This window comes from Eulemur rufifrons, chromosome 5 (genome assembly GCF_041146395.1).
Source record: "Eulemur rufifrons isolate Redbay chromosome 5, OSU_ERuf_1, whole genome shotgun sequence".
In the NCBI taxonomy this organism is placed as follows: domain Eukaryota; kingdom Metazoa; phylum Chordata; class Mammalia; order Primates; family Lemuridae; genus Eulemur; species Eulemur rufifrons.
In genome coordinates, this window is record NC_090987.1 from 40,198,702 (window position 1) to 40,221,482 (window position 22,781).

The window sequence follows — 22,781 nt, forward strand, 5'->3', positions numbered from 1 at the left end:
CCGGGAAATCAAACAAGAATCGAAAAGTCCTTTGTTGGATTTAGTAACAGAACAGCCACTGGTGACCTTGTCGAGAGCGGTTTCAGTGAAGTGTTAGGTTCAGGAGCTAGATTACAATAGCTTGAAAAGACAGTGTATGCAATCCACAAGTGCAGAGAACTCTTTTAAGAAAATGGAAATTATGAAAGAAAAGGGATTTTTTAAAAGGCAGTGGCTACAGCAGAGATCTGTAATTGACCATGGGTTTCTTTGTTTTAAAACAATAGAGACTTGAATCCCAGCACTTTGGGAGGCCAAAGCAGGAGGATCCCTTGAGGCCAGGAGTTTAAGACCAGCCTGGGCAACATAGTGAGACCCCATCTCTACAAAAATTATAAAACTTAGTTGGGCGTGGTGGCACACGCCTGTAATGCTACCTAGGAGGCTGAGGCAGGAAGATTGCTTGAGCCCAGGAGTTTGAGGTTATAGTGGGCTGTGATTACACCACTGCACTCCAACCTGGGTGACTGAGATCCTGTCTCTAAAAAATAGTTTAACACATTAACTGCCATTTAATTCACTCTAGTTTTGACCCCAGAGCCACGAAGCATATATAAAATCTTACCTGTTGATATTCTTATTGTTACAATTAATATTGACAATTTAATTCTAAAAATGTGGATTAAATTAATGGAAGCCAAATTTCATTTTTATATTTATGTTTACCTTTAAATTACACTCAAAAGTGTTTATCCCATTTTCGTAATAAAACACTGTGGCCCCAAGGAAAAGTGTCTGATTTTTTTGTGTGGCAGTCAATGTGTTAATAAATAAATAGATAAAGTAAAATGGTAGAGTCTTACGCATCTTTAAATGATACTTCAACAATAAAAAGACAAATAACTCAATTTTAAATAGGAAAAGGATCTGAATGGACATTTCTCCCAAGAAGATGTACAAATGGCCAGTATGCACCTGAAAAAGTGTTCAACATCTTTAGCCATCGGGGAAATGGAAATCAAAAACATAATGACATACCACTTTACACCCACTAGGATGACTTCAATCAACAAGACAGACAATGACAAGTGTTGGCAAGGATGTGGAAAAATTGGAACAATCATATATTGCTGATAGTGATAGTCTTTCTTCAAAAAGTTAAATAGAGTTACCTTATGACCCAGAAATTCCACTCCTAGATATATGCCCAAGAGAAATGAAAACATACATTCTCACAAAAATTTGTACACAAATATTCATAGCAATATTATAATAGCCAGAAAGTAGAAACAATCCCAATGTCCATCAACTGATGATAAACAAAATGTGTTATGCATTGTAAATATCATAGATTGAGAGACTTAATCAACAGATATTTGTTTCTCAACAGTTCTAGAGGCTGGAAATTCCAAGATCAAGGTGCCAGGAGATTTGGTATCTGGTGAGGGCCCTTTTCCTGGCTTGCAGTTGGCCACCTGCTCCCTATTTCCTTACATGAAGGAGAGAGAAAGATCTGGTGTCTCATCCTCTTCTTTTAGGGCACTAATTCCATCTTGGGGGCTCCACTCTCATGGACCTCATCTAAACCTAATTAATTTCCAAAGACCTTCCCTCCTAATACCATCATATTGGGGGTTAGGGATTCAACATATGCATTTGGGGGGTGGGGAAGACACAGATATTCAATCCATAACATTCTGCCCCTGGCCCCCTTGCATGTCCTTCTTTCATGCAAAATATATTCATTCCATCCCAAGAGCTCCAAAAGTCTTAACTTGTTCCAGCATCAACTCTAAAGTCTAAAGTGCAAAGTCTCATCTAAATGTCATCTAAATCAGATATAGGTGAGACTCAAGGTATCATTCATCCTGAGGCAAATTCCTCTCTAGCTGTGAGCCTGTGAAATCAAATCAAAAACAAGTTATGTGTTTCCAAAATACAATGGTGGGATAGGCATAGGAGACAGACATTTCTATTCCAAAGGGCAAAATTGGAAAGAAGAAAGGGGTGATGGGTCCCAAGCAAGTCCAACACGTAGCAAGGTAAATACCATTAGATCTTAAAGCTCAAGAATAATTCTCATTGGTTCAATGCTCTGTCTTTGGGACTCACTGAAGTTGTGCCCCTGCTTTCTGGACCACCGTAGGCAGAGATCTTCCCCTCAAGACATTGGTGTGTAGGGCTTCAACATATGAATTTTGAAGGGAACACAAACATTCATTTCATAACATGGTATATCCATACCATGGAATATCATTCAGCCGTGAAAAAGGAATGAAGCACTAATAAATGCTATAATGTAGATGAACCTTGAAAACATGATGTTAATGAAGGGAGCCAGACACAATAGGCCACATATTGTATGATTCCACTTATATGAAATGTCCAAAATAGGCAGATCCATAGAGATAGAAAGTAGATTAGTGGTTGCCAGGGGCCGGGGAAGAGGAGGGGATGGTGAGCGATTGTTAATGGGTACGGAGTTTCTGGAGTGATAAAAATGTTCTGGAAGATCATGTCATGGCTGCACAACCTTATGAATATACCAAAAGCCACTGGATTATGTGCTTTGAAGGGCTGGGTTTTATATATGTGGATTATATCTCAATAAAAGGTATTTTTAAATGATGATAGGGAGTGTTGAGAAGGCTTGGGAGTAGAGGGAATGATTGAGCTGAGTCAGCGATGGAATTTCTCCGGAGTGAAGGGACAGTGAGCCTGAGCAGGGCTCCTCTAGCTGAAGGGATTAGCTAGAACAGTGTGTGTATGTGGGGGGAGGGGGACATCTCAGGGGGGTGGGGTAAAAGGAAAGGAGTTGAAGTTGAGTGTTGATGTTTTATAAAGCAAAAGCCAGGATGAGGTCAGGATTGGGGTGGATAGAAAGGAATCTGCCAAGCCAGGTGCCAAAATTTTCAGTGAATAAGGAAGAATGATCAGGAGGTGACAACTGTTAGGTAAGGTGGAACATGAGAAGGTAGGATAGTCTGCATCCTGAAGGAGCAAGAGATTTTTATACCTGAATGGAGGGGCAGTGGCCTGGAAGCCAGGTGGGCCCATTCCCTCCATAGTGCTGGTGTGGGAGAAGGCCCTGCCCCTACCAGGAAGGGATGCTGGGGAGGCTGAGGCCGGGAAAGAGGAGGAGTGCTCTGTGCCAGGTTAAGGATGAAGAGTAGTTGATTTACCAAGAAAGAGGTAAGGTTTTGGGGAGGGAAGCAGAGCCCCATGCCAGTCTAAGATTTGCCTTAGCAACATTCTTTCATCCACGTCACATCATATCAAACATATTAAAATGCACCCATAGCCCACAATAATAAGGAAGACTTTTTTTTTTTTTTTTTTAAGAGATAGGGCCTCACTCTGTTGCCAGGGCTAGAGTGCAGTGGCAAGTACAGTGGCTCACTGTAACCTCAAACTTGTGGGCTCAAGTAGTCCTCCCACCTCAGCCTCCTGAGTAGCTGGGACTACAGGCAGGCACTACCATGCCTGGCTAATTTTTTATTTTTTGTAGAGACAGAGTCTCCCTGTGTTGTTCAGGCTGGTCTTGAACTCCTGACCTCAACTGATCTCCCTGCTTCAGCCTCCCAGAGTACTAGGATTACAGGTGTGAGCCACTGTGCCTGGCCAAGACAGACTTTTTATTGCAAAATTTTTATTGCAAAATTGTTGAAAGGATTTTATAATATTTCTTCTAAAACTATTTAGCTATGAATGACTTAGATGATAAATTATTTTCATGTGTCATCAATATTTTATGAATACCAAATTTAGCAATTAATAAGTTGACAAGATGTTATCTTTGGTAGCTATTTAATTGAATGTTTACTAACTTTGATTTGGGAGCCATAGATTAACTTTTTCATTTTCATAGGCTGATGAAAAGCTCATAGGCCCTAGGCTGTGGACTCTGAAGCCTGTGTGTAACAAGGCCCAGCCTTTTTGGACAGGTCTGTGGGAGAATAAACAGAGCATCATAAATCACAATTTGGGCCCTGCTCGAGAATCACTGTCTGTAGGACTATTTGCATCTGAACCACAGGGACCCCTTGCATCTATTTTGTGTGGTTTTTCCGTCAAGCTATTAGCAGTCACGGCTCACTGGTTTGCCTCCGGCAAACTTCCTTTAACAATTGGCCACTCCTAATTTTTTATGGTTGGGAAAACAGACACATACTTGTTAGAATTATTTTTTTTAAAGTAAAAGCAAACTCAGAGAGCAGGTCTGAGCCTTTTTTGTGGAATAAAGTTCATGGATTTCTGTACATTGACTTTTGACTTTGTCACAGCTACTTCAACTATTAGGGACTTGTTGTCTAAGACTGAAGGTGCCAAAAGCCTAATTGTGTTAGTCCTAACACAGTTGGAGGTAGGGGAGGCTACCATATTAGATGAGATATCCATAGCTAGATAATCAAAAATATCTGGGTGTTTATTCTCCCACATCTTACCCAAGAAGCCAAAGCATCTCAATGCTATGTTTCATTTTAGTGATAGAAACCAGTCCCTCCTGGGCCAGAAGTACGAGAACCTGTACGCATCATCCTTATTGTGAGAGTATGTAAATTATCTCATGGTTCAATTATCACAGTTCACCAATCAGCTTAAATTATTTGGATGAACCACAGGAAAATAAATTGACAAAACCATGTTTTCTTCACAACTTTAAGATACAGCTCACATACCATATAATTCACGCATCTAAAGTATTCATTTCAGTGGTTTGTAGTAAATTCACAGAGTTGTGCAACCATCAGCATGATCAATTTTAGAACCTGGGCTGGGCATGGTGACTCACGCCTGTAATCCCAGCACTTTGGGAAGCCAAGGCCGGATGTTCGCTTAAATGCAAGAGTTCAAGGTTTGCAGTGAGCTGTGATCACTGCATTGCACTCTAGCCTGGGCAATAGAGCAAGACCTTGTCTCTAAAAAAATTTAAAAAATAAAAAAAATTTAGAACCTTTTAGTTACCCCCAAAAGAAACCTCATACCCATTAGCAGACATATTAATATTTACCCCAAAACCTGCCAGCTTTAAAGAACTGTTAATCTACTTTTTGTCTCTATAGATTTGCCTATTCTAGATGCATATGTTTTAAACAAACTTTAAACATGGTCTTGAGTTCTGAATTTGAAAATGCCAGTGTTGTGTGAGCTTACCTCTAAGGCAGAATGCCGAGGGCCAATCACTTTTTCTCTTCAGTTTTCTATCACTTATGGAAGTGTAATGATACTGACAATACAGTATTTAGACTTAATGCTAATTAAACATTCTGAAAACTTCAAATATTTGCACAAAGTGGGAAAATGAATTAGAATAGCCAGTGATATTTCGAAACATCCTTCTACACGTGGCTTCTTAAGCCATCATTATATGTAGCCTCTAATATCACAGAAATTCATTGTTGGATAAAGCTAATACTCTCTTGATTGGAATGCACAATTGAAGTCCACATTACACTAAACCTTTTTATAAACTAATAGTTTAAATCTCTATGTCCTCTTAGCTTTTCATCAGAATTCCAGTTCTGTACCAGTAACAATTTCCCTTCTTGTTTCCTCTCTCCTTCCCTCCTGTACAATTTCTAGTAGCGTGCTGATGAGCATTGTATTGGCCAAAATTCTGGCAGTAAAGTGGGGGCTGGAGGGATTAGAGAGAGAAGAAAATATGGCAAACGTGGAGGTTTACACTCAATTTTTCTCACAAAACGTAAGATGTAAGATCTTGGGCTTTGGATCCAAAGACTTGGGTTTGAATCCTGGCTCTGTTACTTGGATGAGCCAAGATCCTAACTGCTTAACCTTAACTTCTGTACTCAATTTCCTTATCTTAAAAATGGGAATAATTATAATATTGTCATGTGTCACTTAATGACGGGGGTAGGTTCTGAGAAATGCATTGTTAGGTGATTTTGTCGTTGTGTGAACATCATAAAGGTTACTTACAGAGACCTACATGGCACAGCCTACTCCTCATCTAGGGTACATGGTATAGCCGACTGCTCCCAGGCCATAAGCCTGGACGGTGTGTTACTACACTGAATGCTGTAGGCAACTGTAACACAATGGTATTTGTGTATCTGAACATACCTAAACATGGAAAGGGTACAGTAAAAATACTGTACTATAATCTTATAATAACAACTGACTTTTATTCTTACCTGAAACCTTGTTCTTTATTGAACTCTCACTCTGGCAATATGATCCAAGTAATTAAGAAAAGTAATATTAAAAAACTAAATTTTCTCTTCTCCTACTCCTTCCTTAACAAACAACAAGTCAAAGAATGAGAAATCATTGAAAGTTAAATATAAGTTGGCCCAAGAGTAGGACAAGACACCTCCTCTCATCACCTCATTGTCCCAGGAATATTGTTCTAAAATTGGATTTCATGGTCTTGTGGCTACGTGAATGTCTTTATTTTTTGGAGATGCAGTTTAGCGTATTTAAGCGTGAAGGCTTTGTGGAAATTCATCAAGCAATGCACTTGTTATTTGTGTACTATTTTGTATGTATGTTATATATGTCAATTAAAAGTTTATTTAAAAAAAAACTTAATGGGACCACCGTCATATATGCAGTCTGTTGTTGACCAAAAACATCATTATACAGGGTGTGATTGTACCTACCTCATGGGGTTGTTCTGGGAATTGAGTTAAAGCAGTTAAAATGCTTAGCGCACTGCCTAATATAGAGCAAGATCCCAACCTTAGTTCTTGTTACTCTTGTTGCTACTCATAAAGTAGCAACCAGCAAGCCTGAGGGAGGCCTCACTGACCTTATTGTTGAGATCAGCAAAATCAAGAAAGAGGTTAAATAATAATAGCACGCTTGGTACAGTGCTTTACAGTTTGTGTAAAGCGGTTTCACTTGTATAATCTCCCTTAAAGGCTAAAGGCCTCGCCCCTGTCTCACTCCACACCATGTATTAGTATGATTATGTGCATATTGTACCCAGAGATTTGGAAGTTATCCAGGGAATGGGATTTGTGTAGACCCCAAACAGAAGGAGACACAGGGGACTTTCCATCTTGACTGGGGAAGAGCTTGGGGTGGAGGATAGGAAGGAAGTCACTGGGGGTCATTGCTGCCTCAATTCTTGCTGTCTGTAGAATTTCTCAGGAAGCAGACCAGTGTGATCGGTAGTCAAAAGAGCAGCCTCAAGCAACACACTGCCTGACACTGCAGCTTGGCTTGCCATTTCTTACTCCTCTGTAAAATGGGACAGTCATAGTGCCCCCTTCACTGAGCTGTGTTGAAGATTAAAGAGCCAGTAGGCACAGAGGACATATCACACGGACAGAGTAAGCACTTAATAAGCATTAGTTCAAGATTCCTGACCTTCAATAAATGTGTCAGCCACAGCGTGACAGGAGCACTTACCCATTTCTTTGCTATACATTTCCACCTAGATGTCCCATGGGCACTTGAAACTCAGCATATTCAAAGGTGAACTCATCATTTTCCCCCCAAAACCTGTCCTTCGTATGGTATTTCCACTGTCTTGAATGGCGCCACAATCAACCAGACACTTGAACTGGAAACCTGGGAATCAGGCTACTCTCCTTTTCCCTCGTCTCCTGCACATACAATCACAGACCAAGACTATTCGGTTTAGCTCCTTCAAATGTCTCCAGTCTGTCCCATCCTCTCATTTCCACTGTTGCTGCCTCAACTCGGGCCTTTACCGTGTCTTGCCCCATCTGTGCAGTGGTGTCCTAACCCTTGGAGATACCAGCTCTGTCTGTCTCCAGACCTACATCTTTCTCCCTGAGGCTGCCACAAGCTCCTTGCTGAAATGCAAAACAGATAGTATCTCCCCACCTTCAAATGCTTCCTGGACTCTCTAGTGCCCACCAGGATGAAGTCCAAACTCAGTAGCACGGACAGCAGAGCCTCCGGAATCTGGCCCTGACTACCTGCCCTGCACCAGCTCTTGCCCTCTCTCCCCGACCCTGCCAAGCAAGTGATGCCCCCAGAACTCTTTGGCAAGCCTCCCAGTCTTTGCTTCACCACCTTCTCTGCCTGGGATGCTCAGCATCCCTTGTCCACCTAGGCCCCTACTTCTCTTTCGTAAATCATCTCAAGAATTCCTTTCTTTGCACACTTGATGGACTGCAAAAAAGAAAAAAATTAAAGGAAGAATTCCTTTCCTTTGAAACCATTCCTAGCTACCCTCTCAGGTAGAATTGACCATTCTCTGGCTTGTGTTCTCACCACAAAGCAGCTGCATTCCTGCTCTCGCACCTGTCATACTTTATGGTGCCTGTTGACGTGACTTATTTTCCTACGAGGCCCTAAGTCATTGTGGGCCCAGCCCCTGCCAAGTGCTACTACCCCTAGCACATGCTAGTGACCAAGTAAATGGATTTGCCTGAACAAGTATTTTAAAGAGCTGTGGGGGCTGTGCATGTATAGCTACCACTACTTGAGTGTATACTATCTGAGTGCATTTATGGGAATTGCCTCATTTAATCCTCCAACAACACATAACAGAGCAACTGTATTATTATTAAATAACTTGTCCCGAGTCACAGAGCTGGGAACTGATTTGGGCTTGAACCCAGCTCTTTCTTACCCCAAATCAACTACTCTATCATGCCTCCACCTCTCAGGAAATCAAACCCCTGAGGGAAAATGAGGTATTTATAGCTTTTCACAAAGCTTGGTTACTAGAACTTTATAGGAAACCAGGATGTGCAGCCCAGTAGGCGAAGCATTCCCAAGACCGTCTTAAAGGGAGGAAAGGGCCTGGCTGGAGTGCTTGTTTATAACGTAGACAACTTGCTGTTTGCAACTGGTTTTTCAAAGGTATTTGGGGTTAAAGTGAAACAACAAAGTCACTGAAAACGAATTACAATTTATCACTCTCATGTGTTTGTTTACATTTCTGGTAAAGCCAGCAGGGCTGTTCCATGGTGCATGGTAAATTCTCTTCCTGATTCACCCTGCAAGACTTCATTCTGGCCTTGTGCGTTCTCTTTGCGAAAAGGGCATTGTCGGCTGATTTATTACACAGGTCAAACCTGCCTTGCCGTTACATTGTTCCACCCAGTTACTAACAGCTGTAACAAGTTACACCCAGCCTGGTGCCAAGGTACCAACACTAGTTTGAGCACCGTCGTCGCAGTTTGACTTGAAAACTCCAGGATGGTAAAATTTACACCTCAGGGAAGACAAATTGTTAATCTGGAATTTGAGGTGATTTTTTTTTTTCCCTCCCGAATGAGCCAGAAACTATTCCAAGTATGTTTGCTATCTGCGTATCTCTCCCTGCCTTGCCATTCTCTCATCCAAGTATGCACGAGAGCACAAGCTTATGTGCTGAAGGACTTCTGAAATGCAATCCCAGCTCCAACAAATATTGTCATCACTCTGCTGTCACTGTCCTTTCATTGTAGATGGCTCCACTGAGCAGCTGGAATCGTTGGTGTTTGCTTTTTAACTTAGTATAGCATTGCATTTAATATTAATACAATATCAACATATTTAAAATACATAATGCATACAAGGCCTTTGGGGTCAGTAAATATTTTGAACCCCTCCAAAAAAGTGCCTTTATTAAACAATGTGAATTCTATAAAATATCTTGAAACCAGCAAAATTCTTTATCGGTACCAGTACCCTGATTTTAACTTTGCCTTACTTGCTGGTGTTTTTTTTTTTTTTCTTTTTTTTAAAGAAAAAGATGAATTTAACTTTGCCTATTGATTGACTTTGTAAATAAAAGTAGATAGAGGAAAGGAAAGTAACACTTGTCAGCATTTATAGTGTGTTGGGCACTGTACGAGGCAATCAGTGTACATCATTTAATCCTTATCGTAAACTTCAAGGCAAGTGCTGTGATCTCCATCTAAGCAGGAGGAAACTGAGATTCCCAAGGGCCTAGTCACTTGTCCGGGGCTCGGCTGAAACCCAGAGCTGTCCGGGCCCAAAGCCAGTCCTCCTTCTCCTGGACTGTTCTCTACAAATCCAAATCGATTTGTTTGAGAGAAGGAAATTGTACTACAGTCAGCTCTGCCACACATTTGGAAGACTGTTTTCCAGTTCTATGCCTTCCATAGGTATGGCTCCAACACGAACTTTGCAGCTTTAAAATGACCCAGCAGGGGAGTGAAGGATCCATACAAGGACACATAGTGGCATTCTCTGCCCACATTTCCTTGTTCTCAACTGAAACCTCTGGCAGTTCTAGCTGAAGCAAAGAAAATTAGGTGGAGGGGAAAGGGAGGCATTTACCCAGATAGCTGGAATCAGATAGAAAGCATTGAGGGCACAAAAAGGGGCAGATGATGCCATTGTTCTCTAGCCGGGTGACAGAGCCAAACTCTGTCTCCACCCCGCAAGAAAAAAGGAGGGGTGGCCGGGCGCGGTGGCTCACGCCTGTAATCCTAGCACTCTGGGAGGCCGAGGTGGGCGGATCGTTTGAGCTCAGAAGTTCGAGACCAGCCTGAGCAAGAGCGAGACCCCATCTCTACTAAAAATAGAAAGAAATTATATGGACAGCTAAAAATATATATAGAAAAAAAATTAGCCGGGCATGGTGGTGCATGCCTGTAGTCCCAGCTACTCGGGAGGCTGAGACAGGAGGATCGCTTGAGCTCAGGAGTTTGAGGTTGCTGTGAGCTAGGCTGACGCCACGGCACTCACTCTAGCCTGGGCAACAGAGTGAGACTCTGTCTCAAAAAAAAAAAAAAAGAAAAAGAAAAAAGGAGGGGTGAGTAAACTCCTTTGGGAGGTTGAATTGGGAGAAATTTGCTCTGCTTAGAGGTGAAAAGAGACTTGGAATGTTTCAGGGAGGAAATAGTGTTTGAAAAGAACCTTGGCCTTGAAAGGTGAGGGAAAATTCATTTCAAATAAAAAGGAAACTGTGTGAACAAAGATACAACAGAGGCAGGAAGGTAAGAACATTAATGAGAAATAGGTTATTAATAGTGCCGTATTAACAACATTGCCCTTAACCACATTGTGGTTCAGGTGTCTGGGATCAAGCAGCACATTCTGTAACCAAGTATATATATTATAATCATCTATTGCTGGGGGAACAATCTTTCAAAGGATACAACACATCTGGAAATTCTCCCTTTTGAATGGTATTATCTATTTGCGCAAAAGCGGTCATGTTAACGAATGTCGATTTTAAGATCCTGTTTCATTTTGTTCTTGCAGAAGGAAACTCCACTTGCCAACGCTGCATTCTGGGCAGCAAGGAGAGGAAACCTGGCCCTGCTGAAGCTGCTGCTGAACAGCGGTCGGGTGGACGTGGACTGCAGAGACAGTGTACGGGAGGATCCGGTATCTGCATGCCCAGAGCACACCATTCCCACTGTGGGCCTGAGAGCCCCCCGTGAATGCATTTCCCTTCATGATGCTTATTTACTTGTTCCTGTGTTTGCCCACTTGATCCTTTTCAAAATGTCCAAGGTACTGTTGTGAACTTAAAAACATAACTGGGGGAAGTCAGAAAGGAAAGGAATTGCATGCACAAAACAGCAGGCAGCCATGGTAGAGAAAGAAACACTTCGATGGGAATCCAAATTGGCAAATTACAAGAAGAAAAATGCTGTTGAGGCAAATAATTCAAACCAACTGCTTTCGTGAAAAGATGGAGATAATTTAGAGCACAAGTGGGTTGCCACAGACATGGGAGTTATGTTTTTTCTATGAGGATGAGAAAACTGAGAAACGAAAACCTCCACCCAGCCTCTTATCCTTCCTTTCATTACCTTTTGCAAACATAAATACATTAATTTGCAATTGAGAAGGGGAAATAACAATAGATACTACTGCCCACTATCAGGCACCACTTAGCCCTCTCCCGCCCCAGCTAGAAGCAGTAATTTCTCTGTGCTCAGCAGGACTTCACATCTCTGGGGACAAGGAGGACCTCAGATGAGGGGAGAGAATAAGCAGACATATTTTGATTCTAGGATTTGAATAAAAAGGTTTTCAAAGGAGCTTTAATGTTTTCCTGAAAATATGGTGTTCCATTTCCAGCTTTTGTTGCACAAATTTGGTAAGTGAAATCTGCCACCAGCCCAAAAGTGAAATATTAATAGCCATTGTCCCAACTTGTCCACTGGGGCACTGGGGCAGGATGTCTTTGGTTTACAACTCTAGATCCACTCCACACCCTTCTTGTTCCGTGTCCTGGAGATTGAACTATGTGGACAGCCCCAGCGGCCTCCAGTTGGGTTTGGCCCATGGCACATTGGCGGGAGTCAGAGGGTGGGAGGGAAGGGACGTTAGGGAGCGCAGCGCCCTCCCTGTTCTGTCTGGCAGCGGTGCCCTCGCTCTCTGCTGCCTGGGAGCCACCACCTTCCCCTGGTGCCTTCAAGGCCTCAGCTGGTCCCAGACCCCTGCTGTTCCTAGCTGCCAGTACTGCACTGTTCTTTGTAGTCTTCCTACACCCAGGCCACAGCTTTGTAAGTAGTCTCTTTATTTAAACTTTCTTCCAGTCATCCCAATTTGAATGTACCATCTGTTTCTTGCCAGAACTCAGGCTGATATGGGGTCTTGGGCATCTGTGACCTGGCCATCCCAGTCTTACTCAGGTCTCACTGGACCAGTTCCTACCCCACGCTGGGCAAAACTGTGGGGTAAAAGCACCAGTTTTCATTGTGGCCTCACCCACTGACCACTTTGATTAACACTTCTCCCTTTTTCCCGAAAGCCACCCCTTTCAGACATTGCTACTGCTTCCTCCTGGCTTCCAGCTTCCCAGGGCTGCCCCGCGGTGCCACACACAGCCTGCTCACCACACTCTCAGCCTTTTCAGCTCCTTTTCTGCACCAGGGGTCATCTGTCTCACCACCCCCTTTCCTGTCTGCCGGGTGACCAGTAGCTATTGTGATCAAAAATTTTGCTTCTGTGAATAGACACTAATATGTTTATAGGTTGCTCCTCCTCATTTAAAACAAAAACTCATCTTATCAGAAGCTTTTTGGAGAAATGATTCCTTAACCCAAAGGAGCAAGTCTAAGTGATGGTAATTTCAGACATCTCCTTTATTTTGAAAGGGCCTCTAACGGTGGTGGTGACTGAGGGGCAGGAGGTGTTTGAAAACAGTGCAGTCCTTTGTTCCCTGCAGAGTGTCACTGCCTGGGTTTCTGCATCCTCCACGTGCCACATGAATGTGGAGTCCAGGTTCCAGGATGGTTTCTTAGGGTGCTAATTGATCTCTAGGCTGGTACTGCCCTTGCTAATGGGGCCAATTCCCTGGATCACCTAGGAAGCCTGTGAGAGCCATTGCAATGCAAGGAGAGGCCCGTGGGGACTTCGTGGGAATTGTTCCTAACCTCTAGTATGACTATGTTCAGATTTTTCCAACAAATAGCATTGTGAAGAACAAATATTTTATCTCTAGGCCACCCACTATATACCCCAAAGCTTTGATTCGCTAATACCTATTCATCTTTGGTTCCTAGATTAATGCTGTCTTTCCATGATGTTTACATCTTTTGCTTTGTCCATCTCTCTGACACACATCTACCACCAGGGTGTGCAATGGCAAGATTCTTTTAGCCTTTTCAGATGTATTAATGTATGTATTTCATTGCCTTTTTTGTTTTGGACTTTACTACATTTTAATGCATTTATATATGCTCTGTTCAAAACCAGTGAGTTTTTAAAAGATACTTTTTAACATCAGCCAATGAAATGAAGTAACCTTAATATTTAGAGAATTAAAGTCAATCTAATAGGTTTTAAATATGAAGGAAGTATTATGTGCAATTTAATATAATACTTCTTTATTCTCCTTTGTCCCAACCTGACTTTTTCTCAATTAACCATGATGTCAATTGAATTGAAATAGTCTGTGAAGAAGTATTTTTGTTGTTTGATTCATATTTCCTTTAAAACAGATGAGCCTAACATTTTTTTATTTCCATTTTTAAATATTCAAATTAAGTGATTTGTACCTCCGCTGGCTCATGATTGATTTTTATTAGGAGATCAGTGTGACCCATGATAAAAAATTTTCTCCAACTCATGTAAAAGGGTCCATTCATAGCTTGTCTAGTCAGACTGGCTTTAAACCAAGTGTCTTAGTTCATTCTGGTTGCTATAACAAAATACCTTAGACTGGGTAATTTATAAACAACAGAAATTTGTTGTTTGCAGTTCTGGAGGCTGGGAAATCCAAGATCACGGCACCAGCAGATTTGGTTTCTGGTGAGGGCATCTGCTTCATAGATGGCCACTTTCTGCTGTGTCCTCACGTGGTGGAAGAGAGCACGGAGCTCCCTTCAACCTCTTTTGTGAGGGTACACATCCCGTTCATGAAGGTGCAGCCCTCATGACTTAATCACTTCCCGAACCATCCCACTTCTTAATACCACCACAATGGGGGTTAGGATGCAACATGAATTTTGGAGGGACATATTCAGACCATAGCACCAAGGATTCTCCCTATCTACTATCTAAATAAAATTTTCTCACATTAAAGAGGAAGTTAATAATACCAAGCTTGCCATGCCAGCCCTGCAGAATACCAAGAAAGGCATTTGACTGAATAATGGATGGCAGAGCCTGTACAAGGGTCTTACATCCAAATGCTGAATATGGTCACATGGGGTAGAAGAAATATAAAGCACTACTGTGAAGCCAGTAGCTTTTCTTGACTCCACATATACTTTTGATATAAAGCAAACAAGACTTTCTCAAAACTAGCATGGTCATTCACAGAAGTCAACAAAAGCCAAGAGATAACCTACCATTTACTAAACTACCATAATATTATTTTAACCTAACACTCACTGAACTGATAGCTAACATTACTATGCTAAGCTTGCCTGACTTATCTCATTTACTGATTTAATTTAACCAGGCAAATAATTTTTATTCCCTCATTTTATAAAGAAGAGAATGAGACTTGAAAGTTTACATAATGTGCCCGAGATCATACTGTCAGTGACCACTCAATGACACTGCCCTCCCACAAAATCCCACTGATAGAAATAACACAAAGCCTCCAGAATTCACTTAATCATCCTATACCTAGTGAGCCTTCCTCATGTGCAGAGCCATCTGTCTTTGTCATGCACTTCTGAGAGGCAGGTTGCTAGATATGCAGAGGTGGTAGTTAAGACTGTGATTTCAAGGCCTTGAAAACAATCTTAAATTAAATTACAAAGGTTCACTTCAATTGAAAGGGTCGACATCACATGGTGTGCCTCATGTGAATCTTAAAGTTGGAAGAGACCTTGGTGATCATCCCATCCAACCTCTCATTTTAAAGATGAAGTGAATGAGTCCCAGTTATTGTAAGCAACTTGCCCCAGGTTACGCTGTTGGCTGAGGACAGAAGTGGACTTAGACACCCCCAGCTCCTGCCTCTTAGTTCTGCAGTCTCTCATTTCATCACGGTGCCATTTGTCTTTACGGGAATAATTTTGAAGATAAAGATTTTTAGGCCAGGTGCGGTGGTGGCTCACGCCTATAATCCTAGCACTTTGAAAGGCCAAGGTGGGACGATTGCTGGAGGACTGGAGGTTGAGATCAGCCTGATCAAGATGGAGACCTCATCTCTACAAAAAATAGAAAAATTAGCTGGGTGTGATGATGCAGGCCTGTAGTACCAGCAGCTCGGGAGGCTGAGTCAGGAGTATCGCTTGAGCCTAGGAGTTTGAGGTTGCAGTGAGCTACGATGATGCCACTGCACTTTATTTAGCCCAGGCAAAAGAGCAAGACCTTGTCTCACAAAAAAAAAAAAAAAAAAAAGACTTTTATATAGAGAAAACCAAATGGTACCATTTAACCCTTTTTTGTGTGTGTTAATTGCAGCATTTTAGCTCAGAAATCATTTAATATGAATCATAAAATGAGACCATTATATCACTGCTGCCTTAAAATGCAGTAACTATGGTTCATTTGGACTGTGTTTCTGAATGTAATGGAAGTAAGTGAATTTTTAAATTGAAAATTCCAACCTCAGCAATTTGTCTCTTTGCTTTTTCCCCTCTTGTCTGTTCTATGAGATTATTTATGAGGCACTTTTATCACTGCAGGAACTTTGCCCTTGCATGTGTTCTGAGTGCAGCTGACCCCTCTGCAGCACCTTCCCCAGGACCCCTGTCTCTGACATAGCGATGGCCTAACTGTGCATCTGTCTCTCCCCGATCCAGCATGGCACCACCCTCCTGATGGTCGCAGCCTACGCTGGTCACATAGACTGTGTGAGGGAACTGGTTCTGCAAGGAGCAGACATCAATCTCCAGAGAGAGGTAGGTCAGGCTTTGCACTTGACTAAAAATGACCAGACTCAGAGACCTGAAGTTTCTGTAATAGTGAACTGGTATGGAGAACAAGAGTCTTCATTGCTTTTCTCCTATATTAAAGCCCATTACAGAGTTTATTGTGCACAAAATAAGGTCCAGGAATGCACCATTGGTTGTATTGCAGTTGAGCGTGTCTTGTTGGGCACGTCTGAGGTGACCAAACCTCTTATCACATTTCTTAACCATTCATATATTTTGTCTTGAGCTTAAATCAGTTCTTCCTTCTCCCCTTGGGATGAGATGCTATAGAATTTATAGGATTTCCATAGAGATTATTATATTTTTAGAAGCATTGAGTTACCAACCTATTTGTAATGAGACTCACTTGCTTGGACATCTCGGTCATCCTTGCCAAACCATGTTTTCAAAGGATTTCTCTGACTGGCCATGTATTAAATAGGGTCTCCCCAAAAAAGCCATGTGGGTAAACATTGGACTGAAATGCAAGCCTGTTCCCACATTTCATTCAAGGTCAATTCTGGGAGTTTGGTCTCGCCGGAGGATCCATTCTTGGTCCAATCTAGAGAAGCGGTAGGGAAGCTGGGGCATTTTAATATGCTTTGGGGTTTGAATTTATTTCTGAATCACCCTAGGACCTGGTAAACTAACCTTTGTGGAGACACACGCTCAGGTGGTCCCTAGAGTGCATCTGACCTCTCAGTTCGCACTGGCTCAGGCCTGATGTGAGCATTCTGGGCAAGCTCCAAACCAGACTTGGTTTTCCTTGCTCTGGCCTCATTTTATCTCGGGTCCTGCCTTACGGTTTCAGAAACCAAGCTTTTATTAGGCCAACATATCCTCTTCTTCCTGTCTGGACTGCCAACCCTGAGTGGAGCAAATTTAGACACATCAGGTATAAGGGCTGTGGCAAGAGTTCCGAGGCACATCCAGACGCCCCTTCCATCCCCCTCTGCATGTTGGTGGCCTTGGCTGTGGACCATTGAAAAGAGTGACTTGGCCGAGGGAACCTGGGGTCTGGTTCTCTGGAGCCCTGGATCAGTAAGTCTGGTCTGCTGAGAGGAGCAGTACAGAGAGACTACAGCAAATGCAGTCTTCTCACAGACAGATCCTTGTGAGTGATTTCCATAACACTAGTTCATTGTTTCAGGTCATTTTCACTTCAGCACTTAATTTCCCTCTGGGATGGAAATGTCTGGACCCATTTAGAATTATATTAAATGGTTTAAAATTACCCTAGTCTTTTTATTTCCCCTTTCTGCTTTATAGTCCTTGTTTATGACAATTTTAAAGAAAAGACAGATTTCTCTAATAAAAACAATATGGTCCAAATCTGTTTACTCAAAAAACTTTATCCTTAAGGGTAGGTTCAACTTGCACACAAAAAAAATATCTTTAGAACAACTGAGAAAAGCAGGGAGAAGGAAGAAGCATTTGATTTCTAGTCAATGTATGGTTTTTATGATTTTTAGATTTATCTATTTGTTTGGATCCAATTGCTCAACTCATTTGGGAGATGAAAGCTCTTCTACACTGAGAACAATGGCCCTAGTGGACTTTCCTAAGTGTACTCAGCTTAGTGGTAACCTGTGTGGCTCAAATGAAGATTGAGCAACTTCCTGGCAGTCCCCAGAATTTCCTGAGACTGTGCCGATATGGGGCGACAGGGCTGCTCAGCCACGGGGAGACCCCAGCCACATTCAGCTCTTCTGGAAGCTGAAAGAGAGTGCCTTGCTGTGCTTTGGAACTTACTCTCACAGCAGACTTCTACCTTGGTCCATTGTTAACTCATTTTGCAATATCAGAATATTTGTTTCCTGAAAAACTACCTGCCATTGTTTCCTTAGGTTAGCTGTCCTGGTACACAGAGCTTGATAGGGAAACAAATGGAAACTAATGGTCCTGAAAATCATGGCATTAGAGAGCCAGCAATATTCACTGATTATATCTGTCAGGCACAGGAGCTGCAAACGCAGTTGGTGTGAAGCACACACATAAAGACCTTTATTCACATTCCAGGCTGAAGTCTAGCTCCCCGTGTCTATGGGTTGCTGAATTTGCATAATGATGGGTAGTAAGTATATTCCAAAATTGTCTCAAACTGCTGTAATTATGATTTTTGTAATTAGTGTATCAAGAAAGCTTATTGAAAAACCAGTCCTTTCTCTTAATAAAGAAACAACTCCTAAAAAAGGACACATGGTAGTCTCTAAAATTTACTTTCTGGCTGGGTGCAGTGGCTCACACCTATAATCCTAGCACTCTGAGAGGCCGAGGTAGGAGGATCTCTTGAGCTCAGGAGTTGGAGACCAGCCTGAGCCCTGCGCAAGAGTGAGACCCTGTCTCTACTAAAAATAGAAAAAATTAGCCGGGCATGGTCTTGAGCGCCTGTTATCCCAGCTACTCAGGAGGCAGGAGGATCCCTTGAGACCAGGAGTTTGAGATTGCTCTGAGCCAGACGGATGCCACAGCACTCTAGCCAGGGCAACACAGAGAGACTCTATCTATCTAAATAAATACAAGAAATTTACTTTCTATTAGGAAGGTGATTTGAAACTAATTGATGGACACACATGGGCACAGAGAGAAGTAAAAATCATTGGAAATCAGGGCAGGGGAAGGAGAGGGGTAAAAACCTGCCTAACAGGTACAGTGAATACTACCCAGGTGATGGGCACCCTTCTAGCCCTGACTAATGCATTATAAAAGCTATCCATGTAACAAAAACATTTGTACCCCCTTAATATAAAAAATAAATGCATAAATATGTAGGGGGAAAAAGATGAGAGTTTTCCTATTCTAGCCAGGTTTCTTCATCCAGACCCGTTTATGGCTGAAGATTTCTGGAACCCAGTGTCCTCCACTGTGAGAAAGCAACGGGAGGGTGCTTCCCACTCGTTTCTGTGGCAGCCAAGAAGAAAATCAACCCTGCATTGCAAGCAGAAAGGCCCTGTGGATGGTCACCGTGCCTGTGCCTTCCTGGGGCAGAGTCTGGTTGGGGGCACAGCCTGAGACAGAGGGTTATATCTGGGCAGCAGTTAGGTGTTCTGCCACAGTGGTGGGCCTCATTGTTCCTACCCTCCTGTAACACACACACACGCGCCCTCAAGGACAAGTTTTAGAGTTATCGGTAGTCAACAGGACATGCTGTCCTGGGCTTCTCACACCTGAGTGAGACCTACCACCTGAACAGTTCCAGGTAAGCTGTGGAAAGAGGGATTTATTTTCACTGTGCCTGGGAAAGTGATGTTAGTTTTGTCCCAAGCTCAAAGTGCAGAAGTGAAGAGTATCTTTACAGGAAAAGTATATATTGCCCACAAGAGTGTATCATGATTTTGCTCATATTACACAATGAGTTTGGTACCAATCTTCTGTAGGCTTATAGCTGAGAAGGGAGGATGCTAAAAATTGTGTCTCAGAATATTATGATCAGTTTAAAATTTAAAACCAGGCTGTTTCTTGTTACTTTGTCCAATTCTGAGAAATATTTTGAGCTTGTTTCACTCTGGGCTCATAACTGGGGAAATTTCTGGATAAATTACTTAGATTCTTTCTTGCACTGGTAGCTTTCTCCTCTAGGGCACTAAATTTTATAATCAGAATTCTTCCCTGTATTAATGAATGCTGGTGTTTCCCAAACATGCCAAATATATTTAGTTAGTTTCCTGTGGCTGCTGTAACAAATTCTCATAAACCAGATGGCTTCAAATGACAAGAATGTGTTTTCTCACAGATCTGGAGGCCAGAAGTCCAAAATCAAGGTGCAGGCAGGGCCATGCGCCTTCTGGAGGCTCCAGAAGAGATTCCCGTCCTTGCTTCTGCGAGCTCCTGGTGGCTGTCAGCGTTCCCTGTGGCCACAGCTCTCTGGCCTCTGCCTCAGAGGTCACATTGCCCATTCTTCGTGTCAAATACCCCTGTGCTTCACTCTGTTTTTAAATTTATTATTGTGGTAAAATGCACATAATATAAACTTTACCATCTTAGCCATTTTTAGGCCTACAGTTCAGTGGTATGAAATACATTCATAATGTTTGTTGTGCAACCATCACCACCATCCATCTCTGTAACTCTTTACATCTTGTAAAACTGAAACACTGTACCCATTAAATAACAACCCCGCATTCTCCCCTCCCGGCAACCCTCGGCAACCATCATCCTACTTTCTGATTCTATGAATTTGACTACTTTAGACACCACAGTAGAATCATACAGTATTTGTTCTTTCATGATTGACTTATTTCACTTAGTGTAGCATCTTAGGTTCATCCATCCTGTAGCATATGTCAGAATTTCCTTCCTTTTACGCTAAATAATATTCCATTGTTTGGATATGCTGCATTTTGACTATCCATTCATTTGTAGATGACACTTAGGTGCTTCCAAGATTTAGCTATCTGTGAGGTTGCTTCTGCCTCACTGTTAGAAAGACACTTGTCATTGGAGTTAAGGCCCACCAAGGTAAGTAACCCAGGATAAGCTCCTTCTGCCAAAATCCTTAACTTAATCACGTCTCTTGCCATACAAGGTCGTATTCACAAGCTCTGGGAATTAGGATGTGGACATACCTTTTGAGGAGCCACCATTCATCCCACCACACCAAGAATAAAATTTTCCTTTCACTTTGTTACTTCTCAGACTAAAGAATAGAATCAGGCTGGGTGTGATGGCTCACGCCTGTAATCCTAGCACACTGGGAGGCCGAGGCGGGTGGATCGCTCGAGGTCAGGAATTCGAGGCCAGCCTGAGCAAGAGCAACACCCTGTCTCTACTAAAAATAGAAAGAAATGATTTGGACAGCTAAAAATATATATAGAAAAAAATTAGCCGGGCATGGTGGCGCATGCCTGTAGTCCCAGCTACTCGGGAGGCTGAGGCAGTAGGATCGCTTGAGCCCAGGAGTTTGAGGTTGCTGTGAGCTAGGCTGACGCCACGGCACTCACTCTAGCCTGGGCAACAGAGTGAGACTCTGTCTCAAAAAAAAAAAAAAAAAGAATAGAATCAGTTCAAATGTAGCCCCTTCCTAGGCTAGAGGGTTTATATGCAAGGATATTGTTTTGTTTTCTTTGCAAGTGTACAGATCAAATGTAATATAACTAAGTATCTTTTTAAACCAGACTTTCTCTCTCTGCCAGTCAGGTACAACCGCCCTGTTTTTTGCTGCCCAACAAGGCCATAATGACGTTGTAAGATTCCTCTTTGGATTTGGAGCATCCACCGAATTTAGGACCAAAGTAAGAAAACCTTCTTGATTTCATACCCTGCTGAAGAATTGCAGTTGTCATGGAAATTAGCTTTCTCCTCATCTATACTATGAATTTGTGCTTCCCCTTTTACAAGGGGTAGTCCTAGGGATTTGATTCAAAACATAACATTTTTTACTCTGGGCTCACAGTTGTAGAATTTTATGTGGAATTACTCAGATTCTTTCCTGCACTGGCAGTTTTCTACTCTGGGACTCTAAATTTTGTCACCTGGAGGGGTGCAGTAGCCGGGGCTTTCTAACTTTCCCTGTTTCTATGTGCTTTTTTTTTCACTTCAAGATTAATCCCAATACTATGTTAGGAATTGTTGAAACTATTAATCTGATCCTAGTGAAGCTGAGAGATTTCTATAGAGGGTGATTTGCTGGGTAGCTTACTTTCCTCACTGAAATATATAATACATCATCACAGTTTATTAATAGTTGGGCAAGGAGGTGTGGTTCTTCCTTTAAAGAAGTTATTGATTTTCATTTTTGACATACAGATAGGAAAACTGAGACTGCAGACAGATCAATTTTGTGTTCACAATATGATTTTACATGATAATGTTTTGTAGGAGAATTTAAACTGCCATAAGATTTTGTAGTTGTCAGCTCATTTCTAGCCTAATCATAATTAAAAATCCCTGAAAATCTGCCCAAGTTGGAATTTTTTTGGTTTTATTAATCCACTGTATGTGGTATTTAAATATCAAGGGAGTTTCCAGTATTTTTTGTCTGTTAAGCTACTATTAAATATTGAGATCTAAATTTCATATAGGATTTCTGTCTTTTCTGAAATCTGCTGTTGGATTATATGCATGCCTCCAAACATTCTGAGTATAATACATACACAGTAATAACAAAATATATGTAGATATATTTTATATTATTATATTTTTCATTATAAAAGTGATATAACTAAAGATAGTAAGTAAAACTCTTTGAAACTCAATCCAAACTCTTTGAACTAAGTCAGAATGACCATGCATGACCATACAGCTGCTTCAGTCTTCTTGGTTGACAAGTTAATACTGACTTAAAGCCTTTGTACATGTTCCAGTTAGTGCTATCCCAGAAATCCACAGAACATGGGGCCCAGGTGAGCAATTTCACAGATTTCCATTAGGTCAACTGCAGGTGTCTAAGAGTTTTCCATGAGAAGGAAAGAATGTCAAGAGGTTTTGAGTTTTAATATGATCCTGTCATCAAAACTCTGTTTCAACAGTTATTCTCATTGTTATTAAATCTATATGCCCCAAAACTATGTTTTTAAAAATAAAATATATCAGTTCTTCTGTGATAATCGTCATATTTTATCTGTTCTGTTA

At 41.8% G+C, this 22,781-nt stretch overlaps 1 protein-coding gene across 1 annotated transcript in view; it reads left to right on the top strand.

Annotated features, from left to right (window-relative positions):
* The first annotated feature begins 2,664 nt into the window (after positions 1 to 2,664).
* The window catches only part of ANKRD29 (ankyrin repeat domain 29), a 44,964-nt gene continuing 24,847 nt past the window's right edge, over positions 2,665 to 22,781 (top strand). The window contains exons 1-5 of the mRNA XM_069467848.1: positions 2,665 to 2,691; positions 8,993 to 9,070; positions 11,143 to 11,253; positions 16,101 to 16,199; positions 21,344 to 21,442. Coding sequence (XP_069323949.1) covers positions 2,665 to 2,691; positions 8,993 to 9,070; positions 11,143 to 11,253; positions 16,101 to 16,199; positions 21,344 to 21,442 — 414 coding nt within the window. The remainder of the gene's footprint in view (positions 2,692 to 8,992; positions 9,071 to 11,142; positions 11,254 to 16,100; positions 16,200 to 21,343; positions 21,443 to 22,781) is intronic.